Source organism: Varroa destructor, unplaced genomic scaffold (genome assembly GCF_002443255.2).
Source record: "Varroa destructor unplaced genomic scaffold, Vdes_3.0 BEIS01000002.1, whole genome shotgun sequence".
Lineage (NCBI taxonomy): Eukaryota > Metazoa > Arthropoda > Arachnida > Mesostigmata > Varroidae > Varroa > Varroa destructor.
The window spans coordinates 4636096-4655359 of NW_019211455.1; the positions used below are offsets into that span (position 1 = coordinate 4636096).

Consider the following 19264-nt stretch of genomic DNA (forward strand, 5'->3'; position numbering starts at 1 on the left):
TATATATGGTAAACATAATCCAGTTTCCCTATCTAGAGTTAATACTAATATTATAAGTCGGCTTACTTTGTTGACTGCCACTTTGACAGCTCAGACGCAGAGTCTGCAGTACCAACCTGTGCCGACTCATCAGCCTGAATGACTTTAATCTGCAAAACAGTACGAATAGACTCCTTTCATTAACCTTTCAATTCTAACAAAAAATAAATTCTACATGCATTCCTTCCTTATATCATCTAAACACAATGATATTAATAACTATCCAGTTTAAATGCTTACTTTATGTCGGTGGCTATCCACAGCACAAATATAAATAATCATTGCTAAGGAAATATCTATAAACACATATTTATTAAACAAAAATAGAAGTCAGCAAAGTATTTTCCCCTAAAACTGACCTCATCTACGTTCGTGCTTTCCTCAGCAATTTTCTTTATTGGAGGTGTCTCCTGTTCAAAACCGGTGCCATCGTCATCAATGTTTTTAGCAAAAGATAGCCTTGTGCTGTGTCTCTTTCCTGATGAGCTTCGACTTCCCTGCATAGAATTAGTTTCAGGCAGTTCAAATGGATCGTGCTTTTCCTCAGAGGAAAACTCTACACTATTGGAGAGATTCACCGGCGTTCCTCTTAATTTTCCCTCCAGCTGTAACTTTGCCTCCTCACTAGCACTGCCACTATCACTTGCTGGCGACTGTTTTTCAACTTCATCTTTGTTATTAGTACTTTCAGTACTGCCGGCGTTCTGTCTTCGGGTTGAGCGCTTGCCCTTTCTCATTGGCGTCACATTGGTTTCACCTGAAGTGTTTTCTTTATTGATTTCAGCTGCGTTTGCTCGAGTTTTTCGACGAATGCTTCGCCGTGTCTCAGGCTGACCGCCTTCAGCTTCTGCTATAGCGGAACGCCGGGATCGTGAAGGGGTTAAAATACTTTTTCTAGGAGTATCTCGAACAACGATCTCTGTCGGTAGCTCCTTTACTGTGAATACAAATAATGACCAATATGTCTTAATGAAAACATACAAAAAAATGCAACAAAAAGGTGTTGAACGAGAAATGTTTTATATTGTATAAAGACAAAAATGATTAAACGGTTTTACGAAGAAGTACGCACTCAACATTTATGCTGCTAGGTTTACTTCAGTTTCCGAAATATATAACGTAAATAAGCGTAAACATAGAATTTTGGTTGTATACTTACGTCCACTATTTACAAGGAGCTCGATGATTTGCTGTTTGCGAAGCTTACCAGGAGTTAAACCGCGTTCCGCGCACAGCCTTTTCAAATCGCTTATCGTAAGTGCCTCCATCTGAAACGTCATAAATCTATTAAGAAAAGCTTCATTACCAGATTCCGGATAGAAGATACTGTTTTGAATGAGTAGTAGTACTTGACAATGCATGAAAGCCCCAGAAATAACGAGTCCCTTACTGTCGCTTTTCTATCAGTACGTGTTAAGGACTTCCTTGACCTGTAACACTTACATCATGTTCTCAACGATTATCATGCTTCCATGGAGACTGCTTAAATGGCTGACTATTTCAGTTAACTATGTTTGGCACGATAATGTACCAAATGTTTGTTGTACAACTACTAGCATGATAAATTGCTTTCAGCCATATGAAGGTAACGGGTTTATTAATAAGAGACACGAATTGAATACTTATGCGTATAAATATTTCGTCCATTGAGTCAATTAATACAGTAAAAAATAATACAAATTATAAAAGTACAAGCACAAATATTCTCTAATAAAGAAAAATTAAAATAAAGCATCGACTAGTGAGACAGAAACTACACTTTTTCGTAACGGTCACTTCCACTACTCATATGCCATTAGCCATTATTTTAATCATGAAAGCTTGAACGACGCTTAACATCAGTGTTCTTTAAACGTTATATGTAATACGCAACTTATATTTGAGTCCCACAACCGTTGAATCTATGTTACTTTCAGTAAGACAAATGTTAGTACATGTTACCAAATTTCGATGGGTCAATACACCTAATCAACACCGCCATTAGTAATTGTCGCATATAAAACCATAGAAAGCCCTGAATATTAATATTCAAGTTCATATTCAGTTTAATTACATTTAGTTCAAATTGTGTTCAATGCTTTACGCTTTGATGAAATAAATTAACTTTCACCATCTGCCAACAATGAATTCGTAAGCAAACTTCCTCTGAGTTGTTGCGTGGAACAGGTACTTATCTACATTGTCTATCGCCTTCGTAACGAACTTCTGCGAGTAGATGAATTCGTCGTTCACTTTGCATCGCTTGCACGCACAAGTCAATCGACTGCTTTTAATACACGAACACACTATAGCTTAAGTGATTTGCGTCTGTGTCTAATATGTTTGTTGAGGAACAGACTGTAACTCTACTGCTTGTACTAAATAGTATAAGACCACAATAATTACCAGTAATAAATACCTCGATATCGCGTTGTATTGGATGGACCACGACGAGCGGGTGGACCTGATAATTTTAAATCAGACACGGATGAATCAGTACGAACAAACATGTAACCTCAACGGTCTATTGCGCGCTTCCCGCCAACAGGTAACCGCAGCACAATTTCGAAATTTAAACGAGATCGAGGCTTTTGAGGAACGGGAGAGAGAGAAACACTGAGAAGGAGCTCGTTTGTTTAAAGGCCGCTAACACCAAACAGCATTCACACAATTAGATTCAAATATACAGGAAATTTCTTCTCATGTAAGGCAATGTTTTTACTAGCAGTAATTAAAGTGGAACAATAGCTAGCAGAAAAATGTGCAAGCAAGCTTAGAGAATCGGATTCTCATCTATGAATGGGCCTGTTACTTCAATTTTCAGTTTGCCGTGTTTCCTTTAACATGTGCTTCACACGACGGATGATGTTGTTTTGGCTGACCGCGGCATGCGAGTACAGCGCCTCCTATGCCGTTGCGGCGGGCTCGAAACTCAAAGCCGGCAGGCGGTTCAGCAGCTCTGCGGATCGAAGCCGTCGTACCACTTGATAGAGACTCTAGAGGTAGGCGGGGAAGGTTTGATTGCTGCTGCTGCGGTTAATAATCACAATAATAATAATAATAATACCATCAGAAAAAAATAATCATATTAAATATACTAGTCACGCTACGCTTTGTATCAAATGTGAAACGCTTGGCTTGTCTCAGTGCGACGGTGATTTCGGTAGTTTAATAGCATTCACCGTTTTCAGACATATGAAAAGTGGCGCGCCGTCTATATGTTGTTAGTCTCGCAAGGTCTGTTGTACTCGTCAAAGGAAAGCAGGCCATTGTAGAGTAGATTGCGCAGTCAATTTGCGTGTACTATGGTACTGTTGATCATGGATTGGATATGTGGGTGCAACCCGTGTTTCAGGCTGTTCGGCGACGGCGTCAGCAGCAGTTGTAGAGGTGGTAAGCTCTTGGCGGCTCAACGAGTCCCCGTGCTGCAGCTGGAGTACCGAAAAGAAAGTAACATTAGTGTGTAGTGGAACGTGTTCGAGTATTAGACCATGGCGCGGGTCAGAACCGCCAAACGCGGTGGCGAAAATGCAACTGAAGCCAAGTCCAAACCCAGTCGAGGTACGTAGACAGCGATATGTAATGTGTGCTTAGAGAACGAGTCCTTGTAGACATTTTTATTGAGTTTTGCAGACACTAAGAAGATGTGGCCGGTTTCCAAAATTACAAATCGAGTAGACATTATCACATTTCTGTGAATAGTTTGAGTGCGGCATTTGCTCAGTGAGAGCGCAAACCCAGATGAAACGTTCTCAGCTAGAAAAAGAAGAAACTCCCCCTCCTTTGCATCTAGCTGAGTGTGTCAATGACAGTTGGGTTTTGATCGAGGCAATAGAAGAGCGGCGGGTGGATTTCAATGAATAAATGAGCGGCCTTCTATAGCATTAAGGCTGATAAAGGCTGACTACGAAAACAAATAGTAGTTTTGGTAAAAATCTGTTCATGTGTGAACACGGCTTCAATGATGAATTTAATTGATTAAATTTATCGCATACATAAGCAAATAATTTTCGGTCTCCGGCTAGTTAATGAAGGTTAAAATTGAAAGCTGAAAAGACATAGTGAAGCAATATCATCAGTAGATATTATGCGATTAGGTATATATACATATATATGACTGCGCTCCGTTCGCTACGGTCATTTGCATTAGTGCAGTTTTTATGTTAGAGGGTATCCGTGTCGTTCAGTAAGTCACTTGCCTAAGTCTATTTATGCCTTATTGAAACATCCATGAGATGCTATTTATTCATTAGCAAAAAGTAACGCGCGTATGACACTGTCATGTGCTTCCGGCATCACGCGTAATCTTTTTTTCTGTGAACTTTTCAACCTTTAGGCCGATCTCGTAGAAGTGGTTCAAATGATGTACTTCAAGAACAAGATGTCAACTCGCCAGTTCGGCTCAGACAGGGTAAGTGTGACTGTCAGTCAAGCCAAAGATACACATAGACAAGCTACTCGGCAAAAAGCTAGAATTTTTTATCCGAGACTATATTCTAAGATATGAGCGTGCATTTTTGAAATTACAGTAGATCTCTCAAAACTAGATATTTTACTGATACGCTGAATAGCGTTCTCACGATATGCTCATCATTGTATGTATCTAATTGGGGTACGTCACATACATGATACATTAGAACTCCGTTATTAAGGGTGACCCTCTTTTTCTGATATTAAGGCTGAAGCGGGCTACGAATATTTACATCGACGAATCTAGAATATTATGATTTTATGATACTATTTAATCATAATTAGCAGTATGCGCTAACAACAAAAATAGTTGATGCTCCAAATAATATTTTCAAAGTCAGTATTAATGTTAATTAATTAAAATGTTAATGTCGCTTAACTAGTTCTTAGAAGGATTACAGAAGGTTTATGCGGAGCACATATAAGTACAAACAAATGCGTTATTTTAAAAGGTTCTAGTTAATAACTAGCACGAAGATTTTATTAGCATAATTGTAATAGGTTGTAGTAATTAAAAATTCTCTATTTTCTTTGTCATCTCGTCGAACACTTGGGCTTTTTTTTAGATCGCGAGTCCAAGTCCATTACACCTGATCGTGTCAAGGGGAAACAAACTATACCGCACGAACGAGCCCAAAAGCGAAAGACTACCACAGTGGCGCCATTTGAGGGGACCAAACGAAGAAAAACTGCCATGATACCAAAGCCGTCCAAGGTTCTTCAAAGCAGCCCGATAAATGGAATCGGTGCTGCTTCCCAATTGAACCCACTAAAGTCATCGGTAGCTAAGGTTGTCGTTAAAACAATAGATCTCAGCAAAGTAAAGAATAAAGCGAGAAAAAGCTCTCGCGATTTATCACTGGAGCGAAAGTCAACGATCAGCCGTAGAAATCAGCCTTCAAGAGGAGCGAAGACGGAATCGCTTTCACTCAATCAGGTTTATCTCGAGACCTCCGCGCTTGCTGCTGCTAGAAAAGAAATCACTGATATTCTCATTAAGAAAATGGATTCCAAGTTAGCAAAGGATATAAAATCAGCTCCGTTCTTGCAAAATGGCGGTGGCGGTGAAAATCGTATCAGCAGAACTGGCAGGAGTAGGCGAAGTTTGACCAATGTTGGCAGTCCAAAAAGCGGGAGCAGTAGCTTACCAGATAGTATCAATGATTCGATTCCAGATAGTGAACGATTCGACTCAAAAAAGAAACCGCTGAACTCTGATATTGCTTCAGTAGTTCTCAAGGCTCCACTTCGCTTGCCCGTAACAGTGACAGCTAGCATACCAGAGCCCTGGGTGACGATGCCGTATCAAGGTGCTTACGTTGATTTTAGTCGGCGTTGCCGAATCGCGAATCCTCGAAAGAGTCTCTGTAAGCTTATGGAGGAGTGCCGTAAGCAGAAAAATACGTTAAAGCTGCCGGAAGATGATGGTGAGTTTTAACATCAGGAACTCGATATTTATGCTTTTATTATACGCTAGGTTGTGGAAACCAGGAGAAGAAAATCAACTAGAAAATTCACTAAGCAATATCTAATCTAGACATGGCGAATGTTAAAAAAAACATTCACAAAATTTAGCAGGTCAGGTTGTGGAACCCAAGAGGAGAAAATCAACTAGAAAATCCGTTAGTCAACATCTAATGTAGAGATGGCGAATGTTAAAAAGAAACATTTAGAAAATTTAGCAGGTCCGACCGTAGCTTCTGTTTTCTTGACCGTGTAATGTTTTATACATTACGTAAATCACTTTTGGGCTCGAAACCTGATTGCGATTAACTTTATCCTTCTCTTTTTAACGTTTTCTATATTTTCAGTTTATATCGTTGATAAAATAGTTGCCCATGAGGCCGTAAAAAATCAAATGAAATTTCTTGTCCGATGGAAAGACTGGACTCCGAAATATGACACGTGGGAACCTGAAGCTCATTTGGTGGTATCTAGCGCAAACTGTCTGCTGCTCGCCGAATATTTTGACAGGAAGAAAGAGTACGTGAAGTACTTAAAGCCGGATAAGTGATATGAATAATCAGGATGATCTAAAGGACGCCAATATGTGATAACAATGATCGTGCTTCAAATAAAATTGCAAGAATGGCAAGAAGACAATCTTGGGACCGTTTTTGTAATGCATCAAAAATAACGAAATATTAATTCCTAATGATCGAATTCCAAGCGCACATAAGCAGCACAGTTATGTGTAATGTTAAGGCCAAGTTAAATATTTTAGTTTCACAATCCTTGCTATTTGTCTTAAGCATAATAATCTGGGGGTATTCCAGCGTAACCTAAGTCCTACAAGTTTATTACATTTTTCGTCACTTATAAGATAAATCGTTATCATTTATCGTAGAATCACTAAGTCTAGTTCATCATGCAATTAGCTCTATAATAAACTTGATTATAAATAACTTCGAATCTTTTTTTTGTGGGAATGATTATATTCTTTATTTTACAGGGTAAAGCTTTCTCATGAGTATCTGGTGAAATATCTAAAGGCCACAGTGCTGCAGGAGGATCCAGCGGATTTACTTTTGCTAGCGACCCTTGCCGGGTGCACCCTTGACCCAGAACACGGGCCACCGATTCCGTTTCGGAAAAAACGCCGCGAGATGCAACAGCGCATTAGGTTAAATCTTGCTTTGGACAAGCAGGCCGTGTTATTACAACAGTTCGGTGGCAAACTTTTCAAGTTTATGGCATTTGCTAAGAAACGTGCGCAAGGGCTGGACGAAAACGAACGATGGGAATCATTGATAGCAAAATTTGAACCCGATGCTCAAATCGCCATTGAAAATGTCGTTGATGCGGAATCTTTGCCAAGTGAATTCAAATATATAACGGTTCGTTAAAATTAGCAGTCTTAGTTCAAACTCGTTGGGAGATATCAAGTTAATTTGTAAGGGTATATTTCATGGTTATAATATCCATTCCCTAATCTGTTAAACGCGATATTGAATATTAAACGAATGTAGTGTGTTTTTCAAAATAAAATTTATTATTTCTAGCAAAAGTGTGGTCCAAGTAGCTCGTGGGCATATTACTTTTTGCAAGTATTACAGGTAATATTATATTATTACATAAATAGATTTGTATAATAAAGCATATTACTATTACATTATTATATAATTTGTATCCGCGATTTCGCTATATCTATACGGGGAAATTTCTTCAATGAAACAGATTCTTAATTAAAACCTATTTCGTTAATTGACGGAGTTTCTTGTACATAAGTAATTTTTCTCGTACAATGGAGGGATCACTAAGCATTGGGCGCATAGCACACCTATATACTCTAAAAATTGCCGAAATTTGAAGAACTGGTATTTGAAACAACTGTGTATCATAATAAATAGGACAAAAATGTGATCGAGTGTTTACTCAGCAACAAGCACTATTTTTTTACTACATTACCTACCGCTTAGTAGCTCAGCTATCTTTATATGTGTAATGCGGATGATAGGCAAAGGCGATTGGCTTTAATTCGTTATTTAATCACTCGTTGCACGTACGTTTATACCCTTTTAACAGGACTACGTTGTGAGTCCGAATGTTCGTTATCAGAAACCTTCGCGGTCGTGTAAGTGCGCGGAAGAAGGCTGTTTTGGCAAAGACTGTTGCGGCGTTCATGCCGGACGATATCGCGGCTATATACGTGGTCAATTAGCCAGAACATGTGGGCAAGTACCGCTATACGAGTGTAACCGCTTCTGCCAGTGTGGTCCGGAATGCGAAAATCGACTTATTCAAAAAGGGGTGCAGGTATGTCAATTGAAAGTAAATGTGCATGTGCTACTACAAATAAGCAAGCTACGGCTGGTTTACTTAGATTTACTTGGCATCTGACAGGCTTATACATGTTAAGTTACCAAGCAATTCTAGTGTTGCTATTATTTGTGCATACTTTTATTTTACCATCTACCCTATACTTAATCTCTTGCACTTAATTAAAAATCGTATTTTTGATGTTTAGTAAAAACGTTTATCTTTTGTTACTTAACTGAGAAATCTATATAAATTAATCTTCGGAAAAGACTTTATTTGTATTTAACGTAATTTCTTCTTTTTCATTTTGATCTGGCAGCTGTCCTTGACAATATTTAAGACAACGTCACGCGGGTGGGGCGTGCGAGCGGAACAGAAAATTGCTCGAGGTACCTTCATTGCCGAGTATCTCGGCGAGCTGATGACCAGCGCTGAAGCAGTTTCTCGTCACTCTGTCAATTTCTCGTACCTGTTTGATTTGCAACCTTATCGCGATCGCCCGGTGGAAAATACAGTTGATGCTGCAGTTTACGGAAATGTTTCTCGCTTTTTCAACCACAGTGTACGTTCGTAATATACTTTTTATGTTACGTGTACCATGTTAGGTGTACCAGTAAGAACATTTTTGTTATTGTAATTGTGTGTCAAAATACTTCAGATTGTTAAAGTAATAGTAGTAGTTAACAAACGTTGCTGTCCTTGCTAGTGCGTTATTTGATTTTGAAAACACATAGTATGCTACTGCAAGATTGTTTGTCAAACACTTTTAACATTATTACGAAACCTGTACAGTCTGGTGCTTCCGTGAGTGTGTGTATGGATATGATTTATAGCTGCTATAAGTATACATCAAAATCGTTAAAAACTACCCATAAAAGTGAATAAAATTCGTATGTATGTATTTCTTTATGTTTCGTACTGTTTGTCACATGCCCCCGTCAGTGCGATCCAAACATAGCAATCAGCTATGCCTACATAGAAAACCATCATCCAGGAGCGCCTCGGCTAGCTTTCTTTGCGCGACGAGATATCGCTCGCCACGAAGAGCTCACTTTCAACTATTGCATGCAGAGTACGTAAAGCCATTTTTGTTTCGTTTCCCAACGAGCTTCTCTATAAGTACTCATTACTTACTTGTCTGTACAGGCAATTGCAGTTTCTACTATCATATAATGGTTCAAAATTTCATTCATTAAGAATGAAACACAGTATTTTTTTGGGAATACATATGACTATGCGAAGTTCCTATAAGATTTGGGGTTGTTATTTCCTTTCTATTCAAAACTCTTAACATATTAAAATTTTTTTTTGTCTTTTTTTTAGCGACTGGAACGGAGGGAACCTTAAAAAAGGTTGAATGCAAGTGCGGCTCAGTGAAGTGTCGCAAATTCCTGTTCTAATTTTCGAGATGTGTTTGATTTGTTGTCGTTAATTTATTTTTATCTTTTTCATTAACATCCGCAAAGAACCTCATAGATCGGTGTCCGCTGTATCGTTACTGATGGCACTGTGAGCTGCATTACGATTTAAATAATTATTGGAGGAAGATGTTGTACATTGTTAGATTTATTCTATTGTTTACGTTCAATCGTCTCGTCACAGCGCAGAATTATAACCTTCGTTTTCGTCATGCCTTTCGACTTACGTAAGTGACTGATTACGTTTCAGTCTCTTTTAGCGACTTAAAAATAACTTGTGAATTAGATTTAGACCATAAAAATCGGATTATCTTAATGAGTTTTATAGTCAAGTTGCCCAAATTCACTCATGCTATAGCTAAATTAAGATCAAGCAGTGGGAATCGCCTCTATTAATAATCGTTTTTATCTCGCTAAAAGAGTGTTGTTGTTATCTAGCGCTCGCCTTTAATTTCACCGTTTTGTTTAAGATCCACTTAAACTAGAAATAACAGCAGATGTTAAGATTATGGGTAGTTTCCATGGTGCTCACAGAATAATGCTGTTTACTTTATACGAAACCGGATATCTTATACTTTGATATATAGGAATCCGCAAAAATAGTTGTGTAACTTCTTTAAAAAAAGCTAAAGCTTTTCGGTGTTACTACTAAAATAATCGCTTATGGCGCCCGCGGTCTCTGTTAGAAAGACCTCGATTCACGCTGAAGTGGCTAGATGAGGAACTACAAAACTTCAATGACTGCCACTTAGGGATTCAATGGAAATCCTGTTTATTAACCAATCGCTATATATGTATTTACAAAGAGGTAGACCCTGCATATTTTACGCAGGTAGTACTATGACATAAGGCAGTAGAGGGAATGTATAAAATTACCACTGTGGTGCCAACTATTTGGAGATTAATTCGAAAATAATCAGTGGCTTCAGCGGTGGTAGGTTGATATCGGTATGACGTGAGAAACTACTGCATCTTTCCGAAATGCGATGTGACCTATTGGTAAATATGTAAGCAATAGGAATCTTTAAGGTCATCATTACTTAACAAAATGACAATATATCTTGTAACTTCCGCTATGGAACGATGGTTAAATTACGTAAATGTGACTATTGAAAGGGGGAATATAACTATTCATACCGATTTTAGAAATAATGTACCGGCCATTTGAGTTGGGATAATTGATCGCTTTACTTTTACGCCATTTAGGCGTGTGAATGTTGACAAATGCGCATGAAAAACGAAAAGATAATTTTGGAACTGGAAAACAAACTAAGCACGCCTGATAAGCGGACAGTGGACCTTGGGGGAGAAAACTGTAGTCTGGATTTACCACTACACACTAAGATACAATAACATGTGATGACCATACTATTTTCTTTATGGTCCGTTTTGAACGAATAATGTTTGAGCAAAGTTTAAGATCTCCATTTAGAAGCATAGATCCGTCGCAGCTATGCGTATGGAGTTACCGGTGAAATTAAGATACAAACACGTTTATTAAGCTATTAAGCTTCTATGAGTAACAGTCTTACGGGCTACTAATATGTATATAAAAATTTTTTTATTGTACTAGCGGAAGAACGCTTGTACCTGCACCCACTTGTTTGGAAGCCTTATCTTTGTCGTTTTGACGGCGAGTCTAACTGGGCCTGTCAGGAATAACATGCTATAGTGGATTATCGCCGATTACTTTCGCGTATTTTTGTTGAAATTTATTCCACTTGTAGAGGCACCTCTAAACATCTAGCTCTCTAAATGAACGTGTGGAAATTAGAAATTCTTTACGCTGTCGATATTGCCACTACAATTACCACCGCTAAGCGCGAACGATTCGCAAATTTGATTCTGCTAAAAAAGGAAACTTTGCTCAATTTCCACTGTAATTTACACTGCCTGGAGGCCCAATTTTATATTACATTAGAAAAAAGAGCTCAATTTATTAGAAACATTTACATCACATTGACAATCAATATTATATATATTGCAAAAAATACTTAGCAACACAGCCTGCACAAAAATACGTAATCACTGCCTTCCTAAATTGCAACCATTGCTCTATAAAAACGTGTGCTTTGCATATCGAAAAAATCAAATGTTTTTAATATATAAGTCTTGAATACGTAGGGCTGTACTCTGGTCATTACCGTCGAATGCCGGAAGAACAAAAATCATTTATGCTCTCCCCATTTTGCGTGAGAAGTCGTAACACGTAAAAGTATTATCAGCGGCGGAGGCCCGATCGCGAGCAACTTTCGCTACAACGGGCTTGAATAGTACTAGTGTATGTGCAACCGATTGTATTGTCTAAATGATCCGTGAGCGTTATTTCATCTGCCTATTGCATAGTACGTATATACTGGTATTACGGCAGATGTGCGTATCGAATGAGATGTAACATCTAATTAATCTACTCAATTGTCCAACCAAAGCGATCTGCTGGTCACACAAAATCTGGACACGCATGCAGTTGAACGAGCGCAAAGTAAAAATAGATCGCGCTGTGGTCAGCAGATAAGGAGTACTCCTGTATCTATTTTTTGTGTCTATTTTTGCATTGAATTCGTATGTTTAGAGAAATAGCATCGCGTTGTAATTAATAAAACAAGTTAATATCGGTGAACAAAGATCGAAGAACATATATATATATAGATATATATATATATATATATAATATATATACTCATATATATATATATATATTATATGTATATATATATATATATGAGTTGTACAGAGCATAAGCATATCATATTACACGAGAAATAAAATATTTTCATTCTGTCTATACTAAGTGGGCATTTTCTAACTATTTTGCTGAACGTGTTTGTCTGAGTTTATGACAGAGTAGAGGTACCTGCCATTTTGTAAGATGGTTTTGTATAGAAAAACACTCAAAACAGACAAAAGAAGCACGTTTAAATATTTGTGATGAACCACAGCTGAGTTATTTCACTATAACACACTGCGTGACTGTCTAGTCAGGCACTCACTTCGCATGCATCATAATCTGTTCAGGTGATCTCCTTTCTCGTGGAAACAGTTCATGAATCTCCTTGAAATCCTTAACGTCGTTTACAGTCATTGCGTCAGCCTTGGCTTTGTTATTGTTGACCATTTTCGTCCTTTGAGATTCTTTTGATTCGATACAAACAACTAGCTGTTTACGATCCGGAGCTGCGTGCTCAATATAGCGCTTGTAAAAATCTATGATGTCCGTCTTGGTGACAGCTCCGACCGCCGCTGCCTCTAACTTAGCTCGATCAAATAGGTAGCTCTTACTGCACACCTCATCCCATAAACTGAAATGGGGGGAGGGGAAGGGGTAATAGGAATATTGCTGCATTACCTTCTATGAACAAACCCGGTTAGTTTTAGAACGCCCGTCGTGCCAACGTTCTAAAACGAGCTGGCGTTATGAACTAATTGAGTAACAAATTTAAGAAAGGAAATCGTACGAAACTAGGCCATTAATACAATGTGCAGTACAAATATATATTAATCCGAAAATTGTTTTAAATTGCAATGTTTTTAAAGTAGGCGTCAAATGCCAGAAGAGAAGGCCGAAAGAAACAAGACGCGTGATACCACAGTGATACGCATTGTCTTCATAATTGTAATGCAAATATTTTTCAAGTCGAATTTGTGACTACGTGATCATATGCAGTGCAATTATGCAGTCACATAATTATACAATTGTAATTTTTTACCTTGTTTATTAATAAGCTTGAAGGCGTATGAGGGATTTTCCTAAACCTACGCTATCACAGCTACGGTATTTATAAGGTGGACTCACAAGCGCGTTTTCTCTTCGAGCGTCTTTGGCTTCGCCAGTTTGAGTGCAATCAAAGTCCTTTTATGATCGTCTAACCGTTCCGATGTAAGTTCGTTAAGAATTTGATTCATCGTGCGGTTAATGAAGGTTTCAATCCGGTCGAACACGTATGATGACGGCAAATTGGATTGAACCAACACAAATAAACCTACCAAGATCCAAGATTCAGAGGTAAGTAAGATCTTCAACCGCAAAGCTAATAGACATTAAAAAATGTCATCCTTTGCTTGGATACTACGGATATTAATTAAATCCCAAAAAAAGAAAAAAACAGTTTCGCTTTTGGCGTTTGACTTATCAAATTGATACATTCTAAAGAAAGTTCGATTAATTAGTTATAATCCTGGACATCTCGAAACTAATTTTTGCCGAGTGGGTTCTCAGCCATTGGTATGAAGGGAATATAACTGCGAATATCATATCGTTTGGTAGCTTATACGGATCCAGCACGTCAATGAACACATGTATTGATTGATTGTCTGTCAGACCTCCAGATTCACGATAGATATCCTTGTTAGACCGATATGGCAACTACTATGTGCAAAGATAAGGTTGTGAATTTAAGCTCGACCTAACGATAAGTCCTCCATTACTTCTTACCTAGCGTACCGTACGACAACTTCGTTTCACATGAAACAATATAACCAAGCTGTTCCTTAGTTCGAAGTATATTGAAGACTGGTTCGTCGATAAGGCGGCACAGTATCTCATTGAGAACTGAGGTCTTCAAGTCTTCGGAGTCGACTGTTCCTATCTGATAAAGTGCCATCACCGCGCCGGCGGGTTGTACCAGGTTGGTATGAGAAAAGTAAGTGGTCTGACCCTCGGTCAGATGGTATTCGCGAAGGTTTAGTAAGCTATCTTCGGGTAGTGGGCCACCTGCAATGCACATTTACCAACAAAACCCACTAAAACGCACACTTCTATTACATATATGGTTGCGCATGACGAGAAAATTAGTGGATTTAGATGAGTAATCATAGCGTGATTGTCATTCTTAAAAAATAATTCAAAATTTCATTCAGCACAATCCAAGTTCAGGTATTCCGAGGTATCAGCAGCAAAAACATTTAAAAGTCGATATATTTAAGATATGAGTGCAAGGTAGATGAATGTGCGAAGATCTTTCTGCGAAGTGATTTTTTGCAGCAAGTAAAATTATTTAAAAGATTTAAAGCAAATCGTAGTTGCCACAATCATTTGAGGTGACAAATTCGCGTGGTTAACATCTGCAACCATAAAGTGAAATTCTTTATAAATTTACATTTGTCATTAGTTACACGCAAACAAGCGCCACCGAATCAAATCTCAGAAACTGTCAAGTGATAAATATCGAAATCATGTGAAAACTCAACTTACACTTCAGTATACGTCGAACGGTCGAGGCTAACTCTTTTGCTTCTGCCGAAGTCATATTTCCATGCACGAGACATTCAATATAGGCATTTTGTAGCAGCTTGGCCAGATGCTCAGTACAAGCTTCCGGGGTGCACATATCCAAAATGGCCAGCGTATCTGTGTGCATGAAGAACTTCTCACAAAGTAACACCTCCGCGTAATATACCGCTTGTCGGTGAGGTTGTTTCGTGTCGAAGTTACCTAAACGACGCGCAAACAAATCTTTAAGTACTTTGAATCTCCCTGAATCCACCTTGAACGTAGTAAGGCGTGTCAATATACTTTTAAGAAGAAAAAGCTGCCTTTCGTTATATCCGCTTACTTTCAACGAGATGCCGTATTGATGGTTTATGATCGAATAGTTGAGACCAGCCACTCTGGCTGAATACAGAGGACCAGAAATTTCATCTCGAAAGCAATTTATTGCTAAATGCGTCAGAGCATCACTAAGGGGGTTTTGGAATGCCACAGGAGTCCGAATTTGACACGAGATTACGCTACGAGGCAAAAGATACTCCTTGTCTTGCATAAACCAAACCCGGTTGCTCTCATCACTCATAACTATCTTGGGTTCCGTGGTGTATTCTTTTTCTTCGTCCACTAACGTAAATTTGGTGGAGACGAAATCATTTGGAGCTGGAAGTTTGAAGACGTCGTTAACATGCACCGTCTTCCATGCCTCGATTGTAGATCTTGCAATTTTTCTTACTGCGTATCGAACACCGTAGTACTTCTCGACTTGACTGGTTTCGTCATGAAACAGCTTTGACACTATCATCACCCTTACTTTTTCGGGCACTAAGTAGCTCAGCAGTTGCTCGATTAAGTCCGGCCGAAATTCCTGATAGATGTATGGACCGGACATGACATCCTTCCAAGGGTATTTGTGTATAGCTTTACTGATCCTTTGACAGTAACGCATTGGATGCGGCTTAGGCATGAATCGAAAGCTCATTTCAGCAAGATTCATAAGCTCCTTGAAAACACATTCCTGTGGTTTACTTTCTTGCAGAAGGCGAATATATTGAAAAAGGTATGTAATTATTTCGTCGGTGTGACGTATGCCTTCGTAAGATAAATTGAACGATACCTTGAAGAAGCATATCCCTCTGGCCCCATCAGTGAGATCTGCTTCGCCAGAGATCACCCAGTTTAGCGACCTCAGATGTGCTATCAGCCCACCTTGGCTCGTGTGTGAGATAAGGTAACTGACATAATAATCTGGCTTCGATTTATATTGGCTCGAAATGTCCGGTGTAGGAAAGGTTACTGTTAGTTTGTGTATATCATCTACCGGGACGACTTTGATCTCCACTTGAACAGAGTCCTCCCTAAACGGGTGCACCGTCCAGACCTGTGGCGTTACCTCTCTATTCTGAATCGGACCAAACATATCTGTGGCGTACGAAGTCAACTCATCGAGACTTTCTTTCGCGTATAGGACGAGCGCCATAATATTCGATGAATACCACTTCGAATGAAAGGCCATCAATTGTTTTCGAAGTTCCGTGGTACCTTTTGAACTAAGCGTATCCATGTTTCCCGTACCAAATTTCACAAAGTCGTGCTTCGGACTCGATGTAACCTGGTTGATGCGGAACAGACGCCGAGAATCCCGCTTAATATTCTTTTGATTTTCGCTGTCAATCGCGTATTTTTCCCGTAGCATGCAATTTTGATCGAAGAGTGGATTGATGAAAAACTGCGCGAAGATATCGAGGCAGTTTCTAAAATACTCAGGTGTAACATCGAAAAAATAAGACGTCTCATCAGTGCAAGTCATAGCGTTCCTCGTCCCACCATGAGTAGACACGAACTCCTCGTAGAAATTTTCTGCTGGATACTTCTTGGTTCCGAGCAGAAGCATGTGCTCGCAAAAATGGGCAATGCCTGGTATTTCAGGCGGATCACTCAGGTACCCTACCTGTAATAATAGAGAAAACGGCTACGCTAAAGTAGATGCAGCAGTAAAATCAATTTTGTTCACTGCTCACGCATCCGTCAAATGTCAAGGACCGAAGTATTTTCTTTTACCCTGTACGCTCTGTTAGTAACACCTTAAGCTAACCGCTAGCAAGTGATGATGTATCGCGATTGCCTCAGATGGCTATAACATAACAAAAGTATTATTGTCAACTGTACAAAACAAGCGATTGCTAATTCGTGCCTCCTTAAACCGTATTTTTTTTGAACAATATATGGTGTCACACATGACAAGTAAGTATCGGTATAGCTGACATTTGTCTGCAGATACTATGTCGGTGTCACGAAATAAATTCAAATGAAACACTCTAAGGAACATCTTATTCCTTAAGCGAGACTCAATATCATTTAACTATGATTAAAAGGTCGTTAGGTTTGAATGAGGTTGGAGGACTCGTACGCGAGCGGTCGCAGTTCGTCTTCAAGGTGACGAATTGTCGTCTACTTAAGCGATAGAAAATACTTTGGCCCCAATCCGACTGACATTATCACTCACCACGACAAAAGCAAGCATGGGCAACGATGCATCACCTGGACGGTGAGGGCAGCCGCTGCTTTGTCTGCCTCCAAATCGGAGATCAGCAGTACTTTCAGTCCATTCCGAAGCTCTATGGCTCGGTAGGCGGATTTGTCTGAGTCGGATCTCCGAGGTTCATCGACGATGCGATACGCCGGCCCATCTTCTCCATCAAGTGGAGGAGCAGGGCATTTCAGTTTCCAAGCCTCAGCCATTGTCATCTATTCACCTCGTTATTTACGAATGCTTGCTGAACTACTAATCGTTGAGCGTCGCGAGATAGACGTTTTGCCTGTGAAGTTGGTCTCAAATCTCCTGTCTCAGTCAAGCGAGTTGTTTAAGTCCTTTATTTCTGCATTCTAAATAACATTCTGAATAGTTGAGACAAGAAGGACGTCAGACCACCTATCGATCATTAAACTTAAAGCAGGAGTCCAGAGTGGGAATCGCCACACCTAGAAGCATCGTACTACATTGACCAACCTCGTTACGCACGAATTTCACTTATGCTTAATTTTGATGATCATTTATCTAACATTTTTCTTGACAGCAATAATCGTCTTTTTGATGAAAGGTGATTGTTTTATGAATCGTCGGCAGCAGTACCCTATTCACTTGGGAGCCTCAGGTGTCTATGGGCTGTGTTAGTGCGTTGAGCACAAGTTTACAGAAGCATCTTGGCGATTCAGTTAGAACATCAGATGACTTAAATATAATTTTTGATCATAGTTGAGTTTTTCTGCCCAATGGCAAGATAGATTCACAGTCCCACACTACTTGAACCACACTTGCTAAAAGAAAAGCAAGCGTCCAGTCTACACTGCGTTTAAACGGTTCTTGCTATAGAAAGCTTTAGTTTACAAACAAATTAAATATACCATCAACACATAACAACATAGTTCGTGTCAATAAAAAAAAGTCATCTTGCAGAAAAAGTGTTTGTATGCTGCGGGGGTGTATCTTCATGTACGGGGAAATACTACTGAGGCAAGTCAATTCACCCCTGTATGATTAGATTTCGGCATTTCGCAAGTCTATCGTCGTCATTGCGAACGATCGTAGAGCTGAAATTTTACTTATATCAACTTATTGTATAAGGCTAGTTCGATGTTTTTCAGTACTAAATTCAAGATGAGTTCAAACACAAAGCGGTTTCGAAAAACGATAACTTGTTAAGAGCGTAGCTGTACGACAGGAGCTTTGCATGAAAAGACCTATTTAAAATGAAAAGAATATACAGAATGGTACCGAACTGTTTCTAGTAACATTAAACATGTATACATATGAAAACATGGACAAACTGCCAAAAACTCGTAGCTCCAGATCTGACCGAGCCCAACATTTATAATCATATGGCGCAAATATATAACAAAATAGATATACTTCTCTTGGCTTAAACTGTGGTTGTGTGTGACAGCGTGTCGTATTGGCATAGGGAGGTAGATGCTTCGAAAATTCGAATGCTTTTAATTTCAAGGTTTAGCTCAACGGATCGCTGTCAGGATTTTGAAGTACATTGCTCTAATCGTACCATCAGCACCTGTTGATATACTTGGGATTTCTTTCAACGCATTCAGCAATCCATTGAAACACTCTTTATTTAATCGCACATGTTATGTAGTCGATAGCTGGACTTGGACCAACGCAGAGACCCCTGACACCTTCACTCAGAACAAATCAAGCAGAACGATGGGTCTTGCGTCTTTTGTCGACCCTTGGCTTAAAGTGCTTCGTAGGTTCCGGGTCTGGAGCTTTCGGATATAATTACAAAAGCCGCGAGCTGTGCGCGTTTGCTTTCGTAGCAACACAGCCCCCATGTGATGGCCGTCAGAAGTTCAAATGTAAACTACTATCGGTTACCGGTATGCG

The 19264-nt window shown here is 39.2% G+C and overlaps 3 protein-coding genes across 4 annotated transcripts in view; 1 reads left to right on the forward strand and 2 right to left on the reverse strand.

Annotated features, from left to right (window-relative positions):
• Window positions 1-2848, reverse strand: part of LOC111243935 (uncharacterized) — a 5636-nt gene extending 2788 nt beyond the window's left edge. The window contains exons 1-5 of the mRNA XM_086980134.1: window positions 2831-2848; window positions 2438-2482; window positions 1199-1307; window positions 399-976; window positions 67-149 (exon numbers count right to left, since the gene is read on the reverse strand). Coding sequence (XP_086836260.1) covers window positions 67-149; window positions 399-976; window positions 1199-1307 — 770 coding nt within the window. The 5' untranslated portion in view covers window positions 2438-2482; window positions 2831-2848. The remainder of the gene's footprint in view (window positions 1-66; window positions 150-398; window positions 977-1198; window positions 1308-2437; window positions 2483-2830) is intronic.
• Window positions 2849-2886: 38 nt separating this feature from the next.
• LOC111243931 (histone-lysine N-methyltransferase Su(var)3-9-like) lies at window positions 2887-12291 on the forward strand. 2 transcript variants are annotated; one of them, XM_022790292.2, is made up of 10 exons: window positions 2887-3020; window positions 3210-3579; window positions 4355-4429; window positions 5055-5915; window positions 6300-6471; window positions 6941-7325; window positions 8014-8244; window positions 8567-8809; window positions 9190-9319; window positions 9571-12291. In XM_022790292.2, exons 2-10 carry the CDS (start codon window positions 3510-3512, stop codon window positions 9645-9647), a joined length of 2244 nt encoding a protein of 747 aa, XP_022646027.1. In that variant the 5' UTR covers window positions 2887-3020; window positions 3210-3509; the 3' UTR covers window positions 9648-12291. The 2 variants fall into 2 exon arrangements, with proteins under 2 accessions (XP_022646027.1, XP_022646030.1); XM_022790295.2 differs by lacking the exon at window positions 2887-3020 and having other exon boundaries at window positions 3045-3579.
• A 288-nt stretch (window positions 12292-12579) lies between these two features.
• On the reverse strand, window positions 12580-19251 carry LOC111244578 (insulin-degrading enzyme-like). The gene is made up of 6 exons (XM_022791822.2): window positions 18936-19251; window positions 17410-17864; window positions 14857-16819; window positions 14098-14376; window positions 13459-13645; window positions 12580-12964 (listed from the first exon to the last, which is right to left on the reverse strand). Exons 2-6 carry the CDS (start codon window positions 17614-17616, stop codon window positions 12652-12654), a joined length of 2949 nt encoding a protein of 982 aa, XP_022647557.1. The 5' UTR covers window positions 17617-17864; window positions 18936-19251; the 3' UTR covers window positions 12580-12651.
• Window positions 19252-19264: the final 13 nt, after the last annotated feature.